The sequence below is a fragment of the Ammospiza nelsoni genome, chromosome 1 (assembly GCF_027579445.1).
Source record: "Ammospiza nelsoni isolate bAmmNel1 chromosome 1, bAmmNel1.pri, whole genome shotgun sequence".
Taxonomy (NCBI): Eukaryota; Metazoa; Chordata; class Aves; order Passeriformes; family Passerellidae; genus Ammospiza; species Ammospiza nelsoni.
The window spans coordinates 51,144,002-51,162,063 of record NC_080633.1 but is presented as its reverse complement, the minus strand read 5'-3'; the positions used below and the strand labels follow the sequence as shown (position 1 = coordinate 51,162,063).

The following is an 18,062-nucleotide window of genomic DNA, read 5'->3' as shown; positions in this document are numbered from 1 at the left end:
ATTTAAATCTATATTCTAACCATAATAGATAAAATTATCATATTTTGCTTTCTCTTCTTAAGCCATGTGGTTTTGCCTGTTTAACATTTTTATAGCACAATAATCATAGGATTCAATTTTTACAGAAGTAGTGATTTACCTACTTTAGTGCTTAGAAGCTCTTACTGCATACTTATTTCCTGGGCTTCTGCCATAAGGAAAATCCCTCTGTCTTCAGTAGGAATCATATCCATGTAACTGGAAGAAGAGAAACACTAACTGTGATAAGTGGCTTTCTTCAATATAAAAGTGAATCAGGAGAGCATGAAAAAACTTTCTTACAGTTGCACGGATGTTCCTGGACAATTTAGTTTTAGCTGAAGTACTCTTTCCTTGACCAGGCTCAGCAGATGGAAATTTTCTTGAAGACTGTTAGTAAGACTTGCTTGTTTCAGGAAAAATATGAACTTTATTCAAGAAGAGAATGATGTAACTTCTGTAAGGTCAGAGCAGCAAGCTCTGTGGGGATGAAACTTTTGGTTGTGCATTTATGATAAAGTAGGAGAAATTACTAGCTTTAGGAATACAGTATTCCTCAGAAAGTTTCAGAGTGCTGTTTATTTTCTCAGTTGTCTTTGTGAGGCAAATGGTGTGTTACAGCAGCATACATGCACACAAACTAAAGTTACTTTTGTCCTCAATTAGGTCTTTTCTTGCCTGGGCATTGCTCCTGCCAAGTTAGCTTCTGTCTTGAATACCTTTTTTTTGTAGCTGTTTCTTAATCTGTCAACTGCAGCTCAGTACCAACAGAAATCACCTAGGTCCAACCTGCACTCTAGCTGTTTGAGGTGGTGGGATTTTTTTTTCCTTTTATTGGGGGAGTGGGTCTATTCAGTTAGTCCAAACATGCAAAAGTTCCTTTTTCTTCTCAGCAGCGTTGAGTCTTGACTGACAGTGTTAAAAAAAAAAAAAACACATTCACAACAAGTATTTTAATCTGTAGCCTGAAGAGCTTGAATGAAGAGTGTGGAAGAAGCAAAGAGATTAATTTCTGCCTAGGGAGCCATGTCTTCCTAAGAGTGTTAGAGGGCTAACAGAGGCAGGGGGAGAAGTGGGATTGATTTAGGACACCTGAAGTTAAATCCTGCTCTGAATCCTCCCCCAGACTATGTATGTTGAACCCTCCTACTGTAAAGCCAACATTTCCATATTCTCGTCCCTTCTGTGGGGTAAAATGTAAAAAAGAAGAGTTGAAGTGTGCATTTGGGGCTCTTAATTTATTGTACTGTAATTTTTGAAATGCTCTGCTGAATGAACTTTGAGTTCTCATTAATTTATATTGGATAAAAATCCTAGCAGAATTTCTTACCCTGATTAGTGTCTAAAATGTATCAGATTACTTAATCCCATGAGAGTAAATTAACATTTGATGCCACTGATAAGAGCACTGATACTTTTATTTGTGTTATAACTTTTTTGCTGGCTTTTTCCTCCCCCTTGTATATTCTCACATGATTATAATGATTTTTGTATACAGTGCTATGTTTTCGCTTCAAGGAGTATAAACTCATTAGGGAATCCTCATTGTTTATTAGTAGTTTACCATAGACTTCAGGCAAATTGCTGCCCTAAAAAGTTGAATTCTACTGTGGTATAGTTCTATCTCAAAATGAACATATTATTTTGCAAATTAAAATAAAGAAGAAAATTGTTCCTCTGATGTTGTTGCAACTCTGCATATGATATCAATAAATGTTTTGCTATTAGCAAAATAAAAGGCATAATATGAGCTTTCATCACCAAAATGGATGCAGTACACAGTAATTTTTAAAAATAGAATATATTTTCTTAATGGAGAGAACGGATAAGGATTTCGGGTACTGCTAGCAATAGATGCGTCAAAGAAAAATATAATTATCTTTTAACTTTGCTAAAACAGAAAATGCCACAAACGCCTTGAATCATCTGTATATTAGCTTTCAAAAGTCATGTCTCAATATTTCACAATTCTATGCTCCTGCTTGCTGAAGAAAGAAGAATTAAATGCATGTACTAGGACAGACTGAGCATTGGTAGCTTATCTTCATGCATGGCACTGGTGCTATCAGAGCTCCTGTGATATCTTGAGCAAGGTATGGTGTGCAGAAACACTTGGAAACAGTGTCTATGCAATGAGGCAGCTGAGGATGAGTCCTGTCTTTACTCAGGATTGGGTCAATACCACATTGACACAAATAAGAGAGTAGTATATCTCCCTCTAACTGTTAATTTTCTAGGAAATTTGCACATGGAAAAGTCTCACAAAACTGTTTCTGGCTATTCAAAAATTTTCAGTTGAAATGTCTGATTTAACTTTTTACTTTCAGTAATTTTGCTCCTCTCTAGGAAAATTCATTAGCTTGACTTATAACTTTTTGTGGAAAATTATAAAAATGCACAGTAATTTTGCCACTCCAGAAGGAAAGAATATTTCAGACTGCTTTATTAACAATTTTGATAGTTTGGGTTGAGACCAGCTTCGCATCAATTCCTGTGAAATGGGAATTCAGGTTTGAAATTTTGAGCAGATGTTAAAGTGTATAGAGGAAAATCAGGTTTAGCCTGGATAGGAAACACTAGGGAAGAGTCTTCGGCCTGAATATATTCCTGAATGGATTTTTTCTTGCCAATCTCAGAAGAAGAACCTTATAAAAACCAGCAAACTAAAAATCCCAAACCACACCAACAGCACTACAAAAAACAAACTGGTAGAAATATAAAAAAAAGTAACAGAGGAAAAAGTGTGCAGTCTTCAGATTCTGCAGCAGCCCAGGAGCTGAGCCCTAGTGGGTGTTGCAAACATCAGTAGCAGCCAGCAAAGTTTGACTGTTGATAATCATTAAGGGAGCTGGACTTCAGAACTACTTTATTTAATGTCAGGAGCCCAGTAGTTTGTTTTCTTTTTCTACTTGCTGGGCTCAGACTCTTTAAGGTCCTGAAAGACCTGGAGGGAGTACACCACGAGCAGGGAATTTCAAGGGAGATTTTTTTTGTCAGAGACACAGACCTGGAGAATTGCAGTTAAAAAACATACATAGAAAACAGACAGTGAGTAGAATGAAGTAATCATGTGGCTTCTACTTGTTCACAGAGAGCATTTCACTAGTGTTGTTTGCACATCACAGGAACACCACTGGTATATACTGAAGCAGAAATATGTTCCCTATAGGATCTCACACAGCAGGTATCTGTAAGACTGGAGGTTTAGCTTTTCTTTTATGGCTGAAGACTTGTTACAGAACAAGATCTGTAAGCAAGAATTGCATCATTTAATCATTTTTCATGTGCAATAATTTGAGGGAAAAATATTAATCAAGATAAGCTAGAACACCATGATATAACTTTCAGTAATTCAGCTTTGGCTACCGTCAATTTGTGGGCTCAACTAATGGAAAAAGGAGATGACTTATGTGACTAAAGTGTTTAGGCTTCTCATTGCTATTGAAATGTTATAAATCAGGTGCTAGAATACCTTAATTCCTCTTTTTCTGACATCTCTACTAAGGAAGGATCACAGCAGATGCAAGAAACTGTCATAATGAGCTTGTATTTGTGTTTTAAAGTGATATGAATGCTATTCAATCAAGGTCAGTTACTATTAGTGTTCTGGCCAGCACTAAAATCTTGAATAACAAGCTATGAATCAAGGCTCAATAGCTCAGCACAGACACTGCAGAGGAAGTATTTGTTCTCCATTAACTACACACTTGCTAGCTCTTGCTGGGGATATGACCTGAGTTGTCAGGAAAACCCCAGTGCTGCAATGCATAAACATACAGTGAGAGATTTGTGTCATGGTACTTGCAAAGGTGATGTGAGGAAAGGGAGATCTCTCTACTCTCCACCTCACCTTTTGTATGCCACTGTGGTTATTTTTTATGCAAGGGATTTGTATGCCGGGGTGCAGTGATCCGTTGCCTTGCCTCGACTTTCTGCCCAAAAAAACAAGAAAACACCTCATGGAGAAGAAGCTGCTTGATGCCTTGAATACAGATGATGTGCACAGAATATTTAAATCTCGCCCCAGTTTTAAGATTCCATTAGGATGCAGTTGTGAACGAGCTTTTTTTGCATATGTAATTAGAAAGCAGAACAGATGGGAAAGGCATAGTTTAAAGTGATGTGTTCATTAAAATAACCAAAGCTGCAAAGTGTTTGTTCCCCAACAGTGAATTCAGGATATGAGACTCCTTAGGTTTCTGACTTTTTTCCCCCTACTCTGAGTCTGACAACTGTGAATGACAACAATGAGATCTCTTTTGCATCAATTTTTTGTTAGATATCACCACTGCTCCTTAGGGCAGATTGACTGTTCATTCCCTCATATGTGATGTGTGCTCAGTTAAGATATACTAGGAAGCAGTGGGTATTAAGAAGCAGACACTACATCAAGGGATTTATTTTAATTGCATTTACTGTAAGAAAGATCTATTGGGATTTAAAAAATAATATACTGATTTTAATGTTCTTTTAAAAAAGATCTGTGTGGACTGTATCCTGATAACTACTGTTATCCCTTGGGTTATTTCTACTTTTAACTTTCATGTTTTTAAATGAAAATGAAATAATTTTAAGAAATATAATTGGGGGATTTTTTTACATATACGGAGCCTGTCTGCTTTTTTACTAGAAGGCAAGTCTTCTAAGATTAGTCTAACATTGTTCAATAAATATCTGCTACAGTGAATAAGGGCTGATCCTTACTCTCCTCCACGAAAATAGAATAAAAATAGTTGTTTTACAAGTCTAAAAAATGAAAACCATACCCCCTTTATAGGCTTGCATCTTTCAGCTGCTAATAAGGAAGGCTAATTTAAGGAATGATTATTGGATCTTTCCTATGTATTACCCCTGCAAAATGAGATTTATTAGATGCATTTTATAATAAACTTAGATATTCAGGGCTTACTCTCTCCTAATTTCTTCCACCCTTCTAGAAAACTGTTTTAACTCATTGAAAAGTAGGTCAAAAATTGGATGTCATTTGCCAGTTTCTAGTAAATACGGTTTGATTTGGGGTAAATTCTAATAGTGAATTCTAGAGAAGAAGATATCTAGTTGTCATTTTTGTTCTTTTCTTCTCTCATGCTGCTACTTTCTCAGTATTTTTTTATGTTCTAAATATCAACTTTTGCTTCTCTTGAAGCTGAATGTTCATTATTTGCCCATCACTGATGTTTTGCATGGTCTCGTCTGCAAATGCATCCCTGCTGTTATGTGCTAAAAAGAAGAGCTTTTCAAAAATGCAAAAGAAAATCCCTACCCTGAAGATAGGGAATGGATTATAAATCCAAATTTAGCCAGAACAGCAGATGGATACAAGAAATAAACAAATGCATGCTGTTTATGATAAAGAAATAAATGTTTGTCCATGCCAGTATAAGGAAAAGATTGTTGCAATTAGAAATGAAGCCCTGTAAGAGGCCTGAAGTGTCTTTGTTGGAGGACACTACCGAGCACATGGTAAATGTGACCCTCCCTCAAAGCAGCTTGAAATGCAAAGTCTGCAATCATCCAAGATTTCTGTAAAAGCGTAACTCTTCCCAGTGTGGCTGGACCCACTGTAGTGTTCCAGGACTGGAAGGGGCCTTAAAGATCATGTAGTTTCAATACCTTCTACCAGACCAGAAAGCCCTCTTCAACCTGACCTTGAACACTGCCAGGAATGGGGCATCCACAGCCTCTCTGGGTAACTTGTTGCAGTGTCTCACCAGCCTCACAGTAAAGAATTTTTTCCTGATGTCTAACATAAATCTACTCTCTCTCAGTTTGAAGCCATTCCCCCTAGTCCTGTCACTACACACCCTTAGGAAAAAGTCTTTCTCCGTCTTTCTTGTATACTCCCTTCAGGCAGTATACAAGAGTACAATTAGTTCACCCCAAAGCCTTCTCTTTTCAAGGCTGAACAACCCCAACTTTCTCAGCCTGTCTTTATGGGAGATGTGCTCCAGCCCTTAGAGCATCTTGTGACTTCCTCTGGGCTTTTTCCAATAGTTCGTCATCCTTCCTTTGTTGGGGGTCTCACAGCTGGAAGCATTTTATTTTCTCTGTGTAATGTCTTTATCTATTATACAATGGACAGAGGAAGACAAGGCAAAAATGAAAACCTCCATTGACTCCTGCTTAACTGCAATAGTGACAAAGAGTGCAGGTGGATTTATGCCATTTAGGAGTTTGGGTCTCTTATATTGTTTTCTAGGTACTGTAGAAAATGGCTGCCCATATTTTCTCTGAAGTTCAGTAAATGAATGATCTCAGTATTTCAAAGATTTCTTTTTTGTCTTGATTTATCTTTTATGTAGCAGAATGACAAGCAATGTCTTGGAAAATAGCAAGGTGTCAAACAGTATTGATTTCATGCTATGGCAGTGACCTAGAAAGTGCTATTTCTCATTGAAAGATTATGTTGTGGTTTTCCCATAAAAATAAGATGATTCAAGCTCTAGGAATGTTTCAGGCTACATAATTATTAAAAAAGGCATATTTTTTTGCCTTGCTGAAAGCCTATAGAATTGTTCTATGATTAGATAAAATAATTCCCTGAATTGTAACTACCCCAAAACCTACATCATACATCTATAATTTCCTTTCTAATTAAATTTCTGAGTAAGGATCCTCTTCTTTTTTTATTCATGTCATTGAAACTTTTTTATTACTGATTTGGAAAGAGTAAAACACTAGACTTGCCACAGTACTGGCATTTTTAATTTTGTTATTTGAAGTAAGGAGTGATGAACAGGTGAGACTAAAACAAAAATGGATTCTTCCTATGCAAATTAATGTTTCCAGTTTTCATCATGAATGGAAATGAAAGTCCCAAATTTTCAAAAGAATGATTTCTAAGTGAAACAGAAGAGACTTTCCAAAATCATCTGTGTCCCCCTTCTTATAGATCTGTAAACTCGGACAGATCCTATGACAGTTTGGATAAAAATATAAAATCTGTGAGCTTACCCCAGCTTTGCTGTTTACTGACAATTCATTGTGGGGAACGATAAGAAAGTAAGGCTAACTTATCTTGTTGGCTGTCTTTGTGTGCAATTAATGGGAGGAAACTCACTCCCCAACTTTGAATAGGGAGCTGAAATATGTACATAATTAAAAGGAAGAAATTATACATGAAAAAATAGGCCCACATTGACTTAAATTCTATATACTCCTTGAAATATATTGTGCATGTGTCATTCAGAAATAAATTATGTTTTCCATGCTGCTTTCTGTTCCACAGAATAAATTTGTGGAATAAAATGCAATAAAAACAGGAAATGTGTTGGAATATTCATAACTTAAAAAAATTAAACCTTTGAACTTCATTAATATTGAAGCTAATACTGTTCATTAGCAATCATTTTTATTTGGTGCAAAATCATTAACAATTTCCACTTTTACAAGTTCTTAGCATTTTGAATATAGTTTTATGTCTTCTGCATGTCATGTCTTTGTTTCAGTAGTTTGGTCGGTCTGCAGTAGGGGCAGATCAAATTACTTGTTTTGAAAATAAAACTTTATGAAATCTTTCATAGGTGCCTTTTACCAGCAACATGCTCAGGCTGGCTGTGCTTATTAAACTTATTGGCTTTTATGCATAGGAAATTTTCTTGGATGCTCGGGGATATTTGGGCCACATGCTCAGTGCTGACTTTACTGTTGCTGAACTTGGAGTTCCCTATTGACACAAGTTCCTGCACAGTCATTCTTGCTCAAGTTTAAATGAGTTGCCCTGTGTGTGGTGTAGAGTGCTATGTGGCATAAACCAGAGTATCTCATGACTCACTTGGTTCGTGTCACTGGGTCAAATATTTTGGCTGCTGATTGCGTGAATATGTTTAATCACATTAAATTCTGGAACAGCATAAAAATAAAAAATAGGAAGCAGATGCTGTTTGCAATTGAATTAATTGCACCATTATTACCTAAAAGCTCCATAAATGCTCCTTACCTTTTTAAGGGAAGTAAATTGCATTATATGCGTGTGTTTAGTATCTTTAAAACAATTTTTTAGTTCTAATCTCCTTCTAATTTGTAAGTCTATTGATTTCATTGCATATGGCCCTATTTGTTGTTCAAAGACAGTTCATGAAATAAAGGGAGCATTGTAGGAAAAAACATTTATCTAGTGCCTATTTTTCTGCCATAATAAAAAGTAAAAATAATAAATGTAATAAAATTCAGGATATAGCCAAAAACTATTAAGAATTAACGGTTTTCACCAAGGTTTGAATAACAACTCTGAATAGCAGTTATTCAGCACTTTTAATACACTACTCTAGTTTCAGTATGACATAATGTTCCCTGTAATCTACTAACACGCTGTTATTTTGCTCCTTCCCTAAAGATAATTCATTATTCTTTCATAATGTGCTGGCCACAAAGTTCTGTTTATTTCAAAAATAATGACATATTGTAGAAATTAGGTTTGATTTCCAAATTCCTCACTCCTTCAAAAGGCAAAATATGTAATTACCAGTAACTCTTCTATTCCCAATCTAATATCAAACCAAATTATGAATTCTGATGAAAAAGCAGGGCTTTTTTCGCAAAATATTTAATGATATGAAGAACTGTGAGCATGTGAACATTTATGGGGATCTGAGATTTTTGTATCTACTTAGATTGAATGGAGATACAAATGTATTTAAATTCTTCCTGTGAATTCAGGTGTTTTCAAGTTTTTATAGTGGGGAAATTTGTATGTAAAGGAACATTTTCTTAACTTATTTATATCGTGTACCTGAAAATAAATATTTTGTAGGAGAAAAAAGGATTCTCAAACCACTAAAGGTTACATGCATCAGCAACAAAATTAGCAAAGTAGTCATCTCCCCCAAATTACAGAGCTTGGTGAATCAAAGTGGAAGAGGACAAATTTAATTGATGCTCACAGGCTGCTTCTGATGGCTGATGGCTGCCCTGCCTGCACAGGGTGACCACCATTCCTTTGCCATGCTGATCTGCTCAGCAGCACAGTCAGCTGTTATGCAGCATGTTTCTCCTTCATCCTTTGGACTATTTATTTCTTTGCTTTCAGGGAAAAGCCAGGAGGCAAATCTGAAACTGAGATATTGGATAATATTGTTTGCTGCTCTTTGCAACATTGACTAAAATTCTTGTCTCTTGCTTGGGAGAAATGTTGATAGGGCAGTCTGTCTTGCAAACTAGTATTTCCATCTCATGGCCTAGATATGACTACTGTCACATCTCTTTAACTTCTCCTAAGCGTGATGTAAAAAATGCTTTGTAACTCTTCTTACATAAGAAACAATGGAGAAAAGGAATGCTAGCACTTAAATTTTAGAAACTTTTCAAAGGATTTGTAGGTGAAGACTCTTTAAAACCTACTTGAAATTTACAATGACTGTTTATCAATTACAGAAGGCCAAAGTCTTGTCTAAATAATACGAATGTACTAAATAAATAAATTATTTATTTTTATGCTTTGAAGTATTTTCCTTTAAATGTGCTTAACAAAATCTTCTGGTTTAATTTAAATCTCTTGCATTATGGTAAAAACCACAATATCTATTTTAACCTTCATAGCATTGTAGTATGTCACACTTTTTCAACAATTGGATTGATGAAGGAAATTTTAGTGATTCACTGTTTAAATTCGTCTTTCATAAAAAATTTTAAAATGCTCACCTTTGAACCTTATTTTTCTTCGGTAGCCACAAAAGGATTGTTTTACCAAGATGGCTTTTGTACAGTGCCAACTTATTATCTTTTGCTTGCAATCAATCACAGATATGTCAGATTAATGAGGATATTAGGATAGGGAGAGAAGACATCATCTCTGCTATTACAACAATATTTATTTTCCTGGGTAGAGGAGGGAGAAAGCATCTATTGTAAATTTTGAGAATTTAACAAATTCGTTGTCATTGGTGTAGTGCTACACTTTTAATTACAATGAAAGGCAACCATATAAGGCCTCAGATCATCCTGTTGATATGATGACATTAAAATGTCCAATCACCTGCAAATGTTAACACCTGTAGCAGCTGAATGAGTTTTAGGGTTGTCTAAGACTGAGGCAATGCTGCCGCCTAATGATGGGAGTATAAAAGATGCAATATAGCAATGTTGCTTGTTTGGCAAGCAGGCAAGGCTTGTGACATCAATTGAAGACTATAAGTGAAATTAAAAGCAATAAAAATAAGCCCATGGACTAGACTACATGATTTGATGGTGTGCCAAGACATTTATTTTGTTCAAAACTAAAAAGCAAAATAAAACCCCTGTAAATCACATCAAGTCTGTAAACATTTTGTTTTCTGTGTATTAATGTCTGTTATGATTATAAAGAGAATGATTCTCCAATTTTTCCCTATTTTGATAGATGAGGTTTTTTATTTCATGTATTTCCTAATGCTTACCATTATAATAGCTATATCATTATAATATCTATCTGAGAAATTTTATTATTCTCTGAAGAATCCTAATACAGATTTCCCCTAAATATTTTTATTTCAGAATAAGAAATTGCATTAATGTCTCAATACTACATTGATCCATGCATCACTGGTCTTCCTTATTTAGAACAGTTTAATGCAGTCTGGTGGCTGAGAAGAATATTAATGGTATTACTGTCAAGTTAATTCATAGACCCATAAAGAGCAATAACACTTGTGTAAGGCATCTGCCAATGTAATCTGTGACAGCTTGTACAACCAGCAGATCAAAACTGAATCTAGCCCTGCAATTCCTGCTCCTTTCTCAATTCTTCTGGTAAATCTTTCCGTTTTTGCTCTGTAGTGAAACATAAAGCAGAGAACTTGCTCTTATTTCTTCCCTTTATATCTGTATTACCTTTTCAACTTGAAATGTTATTGAAAAGGCATAGAAAATACAAAAAAATTTATTGATTTCCTCTGGCAAAGGAAATCATGGAAAATAGGTCAACCCTTGAAAAATCATAATTTGGCAAAAGGTAGTTTTATAAAGCATTATAAAGACATTGATTCATTAGCAGACATCCCATTAAATCATTATAATTACATAAGAAATTTCATTAGGGCAATAGATTTAATGTACTTAAATCCCATGCTAAAGGTTGCTCTCCGTTTTTGTATTTTTTTTTTTTTAATGGGAACTCATATTTCTTTTGTATGTGTTCAAATTTTTTTGATATTCCATTCCTCTCAGCTGGGCTGACTTCCAGCAATCAGCATCTTCACAACGAGTTCCCATCAAAGCAACTGCCTGAGATCTGAGTCTCCCTTCTGCTTCTTCCCAACAGGTGCAGGAGGTTGGTCTCCATCAGACAGTGATCATTACCAATGGCTGCAGGTGGATTTTGGGAACAGGAAGCAGATCAGTGCTATTGCAACCCAGGGCAGGTACAGCAGCTCCGACTGGGTCACTCAATATCGGATGCTCTACAGCGATACAGGGAGAAACTGGAAACCATACCACCAGGATGGAAACATCTGGGTAAGTAATTGCTGTGAAATGGAGGTGTTGTTATGATAATATTGTCAGTGGGGTTTTTTTGGAGTTCTATGACTTGTAGAACCCTTCATTGTTTATATCAGGACAGAGCAGAGCTTTGCTCAAAACACGGTTATTTAGGATGCAGCTGCTGTCAGGAGGGCTATCCCCAGATTAGCAAACACATTTTGGGATGACAGTATTTAGCAGAATATGCAAATTTTTTTTGGTTGCTGGTATTGCTCAATGGGTCTCTCATGCTTTGCTTCCTCTTTCCTTTTAACTAATTTTGCAGAGTGAGATGAAATAGTGGTTTTGAAAATTCTTTGGTTAAAATTTTTGAAGATAATTTCTTCTTGTGTGTACATGTGCTAGAGAGCAATTTTATCATGTATGTAGTATTTTCCATGTAGGTGCTGTGGGTATGTATTTGTTTTAGCTGGGATGGAGAGCATTTTTTTCATTAGCTAATATGGGGATGTGTTTTGGATTTGTGCTGGGAACAGCATTGCTAATTCAGGGGTGATTTCTTTACTGCTGAGCAGTGCTTGCACAGCCTGAAGGCCTTTTCTACTTCTCACCCTTCTGCAGCAAGTAGGCTGTGGGTGCAAAAGAAACTGTGAGGGAGGGACAGCCAGGATAGCTGATGCCAGCTGACCACTGGGAAATCCCTTACCACAAGGAATCACAACTCAATGTAATTCTGGGGGAAGGAGGAAGAGGGCATATTCATGTTTGGAGTGATGATATTTGTTGTCCCAGTTACACGTGATGGAGTCCTGTTTTCCTTGGGAATTGGCAGACAGCTGTCAGCCCATAGGAAGTGGTGGATGAGTTCATTTATGACTTGCTTGAGTGTGGCTTTTGCTTTTATGCATGAAAGTGGCTGTGTCTCAACCCATGAGTTTTCTCACTTTTCCTGTTCTCTCCCTCATGCCACCATGGAGGAGTGAGTGAACAGCTGTGTGGTGCTTAGCTGTTGGCTGGGGTTAAACCATGACAATGGGTATTTATGCTATAAGTATTTTAGGAAAAAAGCATATAATTTGGATTTGTTTTTACTTTTTTTCCCATGGATAAACTGCTAATTTCATTCTTGCTAAAAACACTAGCCATCCATTTTGCTGACAAAAAGATGATAGCTATTACTTAACATTTCTATACTCATAACATTTCTTTCGGATGGTATTCTTTCTCAAAAGTATACTTTGAAAGCAGAAAAATGCTATTATTCTTTCTGAAACCAAATTAAGAGATTAGCTATTATATAAAAGCAGACAAGACTTAACACAGTGATATTTTAGATTCACATTTTTGCCAGGTGCTTCTTTTATTAAGTTCTGTTATTAAAAATTAATGTAGAATATACAGCATAAGGTGAATGATTTTTTTCTGTATGAGAGAAACTCAGTTAATATGTGGAGAGTGTAGAAACAGTCATTTTTTATTACAGTATTGATTTATTGAAAAAATTTCTTCCATGTGCCAGATAGGATTCTGAAAGAGGGAGAATTTAAAGCTGGGGAGGTGGACAACCTTGAAGAGAAAAAATATTGAATTTTGTTTAGACTCCTTAGAACTTGGATATGAATATGATTCATCAGAGTATGGAACAACTTGTGCTTAGCTTGATGAATATAAAAAATTCTCTTTTAAGGCCACTTACTGTAAAAACTAAATGCTATAAATATTTTTATATTCCTACTCTAAATGTATAAAAACTTCTCCAACCACTACTGTTGAAGTCACCAAGAACAGGAGATAGCTTTGCAGCTGGCTGAGTGAATAATATATAAAGCAGAATACTTAGGCTGAGGAAAAATATGTTCTTAATAACTTTTTGTGATGCCTGGTTTGGCTGATTTAGTCACAGCTGTGATTGCTTGTTTGCAAAGCAGACCAAGTGAGGGCTTTATAGCAAGTGTTTATTCTTATACTGTCACTTAATATAAAAATATTGATAGCTTCTTCATGCAAGAACATTTCATTTTCCTCTTTATCAGCACTTAGGCATGCTTAGTGGATTTAGGGGAATACTACTGGTCTGTAATTGACCATTGGCATCATTTGAAAAAGAGTGTGATGAGCCAGGCAGGTCTGCTGCTTTTATTTGGAATGCTCTCTTTGGATATATGTTAGCAAGCTGGTTGCTGCAGTACTGCTATTGTTTATGTCCTTAAATTTTTATCCAATATTAGTAAAGTAGATTAAAAAATAAATGCTACTGTATCTCTGCTTTCTTTTAAGAGTAAAAGTAGGCTGTTAGCAAAAAATAAAAATGCCACAGTTATTGACTCTAGTTTGCCTAAAATAGTGTTGCTTTGGTGGTTAAATGATGTCTCAGCTTTGGTTTTATCTTGGAAACACTATTTATTCATTATTAGTGAATATTCATCTAAATATGTTCCCAAAACAGGGGAGGTGATGGAGAAATTCTGTGGTCCTATTGTAGTGGTAGTGTTACAAGGAGACAGACCTTCCTGATGTGAAAACAGAATGGATGGAAAATCTGCACCAATCTTCCATCTAGTGTCAATTTGTACAAGAAATTAAAAGCAGTGGTAGTAGCTGTTAGGACCAGACTAGACTACATAAGCCAAGTATCTATCATAGGCACTTTAAATTCATAAAATCAGATTGTTCCTGACTGAAATGACTGTGGTGATCTTAAATGACTCACTATGCTGGCCTTAAAAACCTTTTTAGAGAGAATCTATTCTTTACCTTTGCATCTGTTATCTTTTAAGATATTTATCCGCAGGAGAAATGCGCTATGCAGCCTTTGTTTAAAAACCCTCTTCCATCATCCCTATGACTGAATGTCATTGTTTTCTGACAACAGTAAATTTAAAATTAAACACAAAAGCAAATTAAAAGAGTAAAAGATAAGTGCAAAGTTCAACCATATTTAAGACTAAAGCAGTTATGATATCAATTGACACTGAGGATGTGATGTGAAAAACAAAAGGAAATAAAGTTAATATATGAATTGGAGAGAGAGAAAAGGAGAAATAATTTGCAATAGGGATCTAGTCAGGAACAAAACATTATAATCTGCATAAAAGGCTGAAGTGAACTCTTCTGTATGTGTTAGTCAGGGAGGAAAAGGAGTTCTATAATTACCTCCTAAGTAGGAGAGAAATCAAAAGGCTCTCAGGAAGTCTGTGATGGGGAAAGTGCTTTCAAGGTGAATTTAGAGTAAGCTTCCCAGTTCTGTGAAATAGATTTTGTGACCCCACCCCTCCTGGGCTTTTGGATATTTTCAATTTTCATGAATTTTAATAAGATGAGTGAATGTGGCCTCTTTCCATAAAATGCCTAGCAACTAGAGAATTTTGATCACCTCTCCTACCTTCACTCTTGTAGTCTGAGAGTCTAATTTTGATAGGTCATGAGGTTTCCCTTTGTATGTCAATACACTGGGGTATTTCATGTACACAAAAAAACCCTCTCCACTTTGTTTTGGTATAGATGCTCATTTTAGTTTCTGTATCAATGCTATTTGCCTGATGAACACATACCAGGCATGATTCTACATATAATACTGTTTCTATTTGCTAACTCAGCTATAGATGATATAAATATCTCACACTAAGCATAATGCAAATATGCTCTATAGCTATAAGACATCTTCTGAAACATTGAGACTCAAAGTTTATGCATTAGTGGCAGAGGCCCAGCCACTGATGGGCCTTAGAACTTGATATCAGCTTTCAGTCTTCTCATCATTTTATTCTTGATGATATCAAAGTCACAGAATCAGAGAATAAGCAGGGTTGGAAGGGACCCACAAGGGTCACTGAGTCCAACTCCTGGCCCTGCACAGCACCATCCTGGTGCTGGCCCTGCACAGCACCATCCCCAAGAGCCACATCATATGCCCAAGAATATTGTCCTAATGCTTCTTGAGCTCTGTGAGGGCTGGTGCTGTGACCTCTCCCCTGGGCAGCCTGTTCCAGTGCCTGACTACCTTTTTCTAATATCTGGCCTAAATCTTCCCTGACACAACTCCAGTCTATTCCCTGGGGTCCTGTCACTGGTCACCACAGAGGAGACATGAGCATCTGCTCCTCTCTTCCCCTCATAAGAAGGTTGTAGACGGCAATGAGGTCACCCCTCAGTCTTTTCTGTGCTAAACAGGCTGAGTGACTTCAGCTGCTCCTCACAACGCTTCCCCTCAAGGCCCTTTACCATCTCAGCTGCTCTCCTTTGGACACTCTTTAACATCTTCATATCTCTCTTGTATTGTGGCACCCAAAACTGCTCCCAGCAGCTCAATGAGACAATCCCCTCCCTTGCCTGGCTGGTGATGCTGTGCCTGATGTACCCAGGACACGCTTGGCCCTCCTGGCTGCCAGGGCCCTGCTGGCTCACATTCCACTTGCCATTGACCAGAACCCTCAGGTCCTTTTCTGCAGTGCTGCTTTCTAGCATTTCATTGCCCAGTCTGTCCATACACCCCATGTTGTTCCATCCCAGGTACAAAATCCAGCACTTTCCTCTGATAAACTTCATATTGTTGATAATTTCTCAGCCCTCCAATTTGTCCAAGTCTCTCAGCAGGGCCTCTCTGCCTTCGTTGGAGTCAACAGCTCGTCTCAGTTTTGTACCATCTGTGAACTTGCTTAGTGTCCCTTCTAGTTCTGTGTCCAAGTCATTTATGAAGATGTTGAAGAGCACAAGGCTAAGGATGAAGCCCTGCAGAGGGCTTGAAATCCCACAGGTCACCAGTCTGATGTCACTCCATTCACTGAAACCCTTTATGCCCAACCCATAAGCCAGGTGCTCACCTGTCACATAATGCGTTTATCCAGCTGTGGACTGTACATTTTGTCCAGAGGCATACCAGAAAGTATCAAAGTTTTACAGAAAATCCAAAAATATTATGGTAATTATGAGTAAAAATAAAAGGGAAAGGTAGAGTGTAGACTCTCAGCACATGACCTCCAAATTATATTCTGTACCTGATTCTTATCTTCAGCATCAGTGGAGCTGCAAAGATGTAAATGAAAGGAGATTTTGAGATTTTGCTTTATTACAGAAAATTTAGATGTTGACAAAGTGGCTTCTGCTACAATTGAAAGCAGTTATGTATTTCTGATATTGTTGTTTTTCTTCCTGTTTAATTAGAGTGTGTTATGCATAACATCTGCTTTGCTATTATTTTTATTGTTGAAAAGATATTGAGTGAGTACATAGTTTTCACTATGAATAATGACTTTTGAAAAGGAATTTAATTTATGTACTTTCCTACTGGCTTCAAAACTTTTTTTTTTCATTTTAATACTTCTTAGTCTCTTCCCTGTTTTAGGTGAAATAGGCAGGAATCCACTGAGTTAACTGTAAAATGAACTTTGTATTTCTCTGGGAAATGAGGAATAAACTGCTGTTTAGCAATATATTCTCTTCATTTATGTGAAGAGAATTTACATGGTTCCCCTTGGTATTGAAGGAAGTTGCTACAGCACAGTGGATTTAGCTTTTACAGGAAAACAGCTCTCAGCATTTCAGAATATTTTGCTACAGGATTGAGCCAAAAGTCATTGTGAAAGAAGCTCATGTGAGTTAGATGATTAACTTTTTCAAGCTGTGCGAGACTTCAGATGTTTGATACTCTTGGGTGCCTTTGGAAATAGCAACCATCAGACAGGCCTAAAGTAGCATTTAATGACTAGATAGATATAAGGAAATCTTATGCAGCTCTACCTAGCTGAAATTATGTGAAAGACATCTGCTCAGAGTTTCTGTTCATATTGACACGCATTTCTGGTGAGATTATTCCAAGAAAAAGTTGCAAGACTTATTACGTTCCCAAGTCCCTTCCACCTGCTCTAGAGAGCAACATTTTCAGCTAACTAAAGACTTAGTGCATACATCTTAGAGTACAATGATTTGTGTGTAGCAACTACAGTTGAAGAGGAATAAATTCTAGCATCCACCCACTATGTTAGGACATGCAAGAATTATTTGCTTTGTGAAATCTGTCACTGCTTTTTCCCCTGAGAGACAACTTACATCCATAACCCCCAGCTGAATATTAATGAAGGATGATGTGAAACAGTTCTCAAGTTTGATATTTAATGCCGTTTTCCTTTTTTTGTGTTTGCTTCATAATATCTTACAACTTACATCATAGAAAGATTTAATGGGTTAATGGGTTTATAGGCCTGGAAATTTTGTCCTTTTTTAAGTACTTCTATTGGATTACATTATTTTATTAAACCAATTTAGTTTACATGACATTATACTTTTTTATAGTTATGGGAACACTTGGAAAATATGAAATGTGATTAGAATGGTCTGTGACTTGCCATTTGTTGTTTCTGGGCTCTTACTAGAATATCAGACACTGTGCAGACCTATTTAAACATGGCAAAGTGGTTTGATATATTAATCAGTGCAAAAGTTTTGGCTTGTGTTTATAAGTCTTTTGGAAATGTTGTTTTTTATGTAATGACTCCCTGACTAATCCTATCTGGAAGGATTTTGAATGGTATCTTGCTGTCTCCTTAGCAATGTCTCAAGGTTACCAATGTCATAATCACTGGCTTTTAATTCTTTGCATAATTTATTACTAGAAATGTCTTTTTTCCTCTTTTTTAAAAAACTTTCCTTTC

General features: G+C 36.4%; 1 protein-coding gene across 1 annotated transcript in view; it reads left to right on the top strand.

Annotated features, from left to right (window-relative positions):
• Positions 1 to 18,062, top strand: part of CNTNAP2 (contactin associated protein 2) — a 1,021,743-nt gene that overhangs the window by 329,458 nt on the left and 674,223 nt on the right. Inside the window, exon 3 of the mRNA XM_059493942.1 lies at positions 11,255 to 11,448. Within this exon, the coding sequence (XP_059349925.1) occupies positions 11,255 to 11,448 (194 nt within the window). The remainder of the gene's footprint in view (positions 1 to 11,254; positions 11,449 to 18,062) is intronic.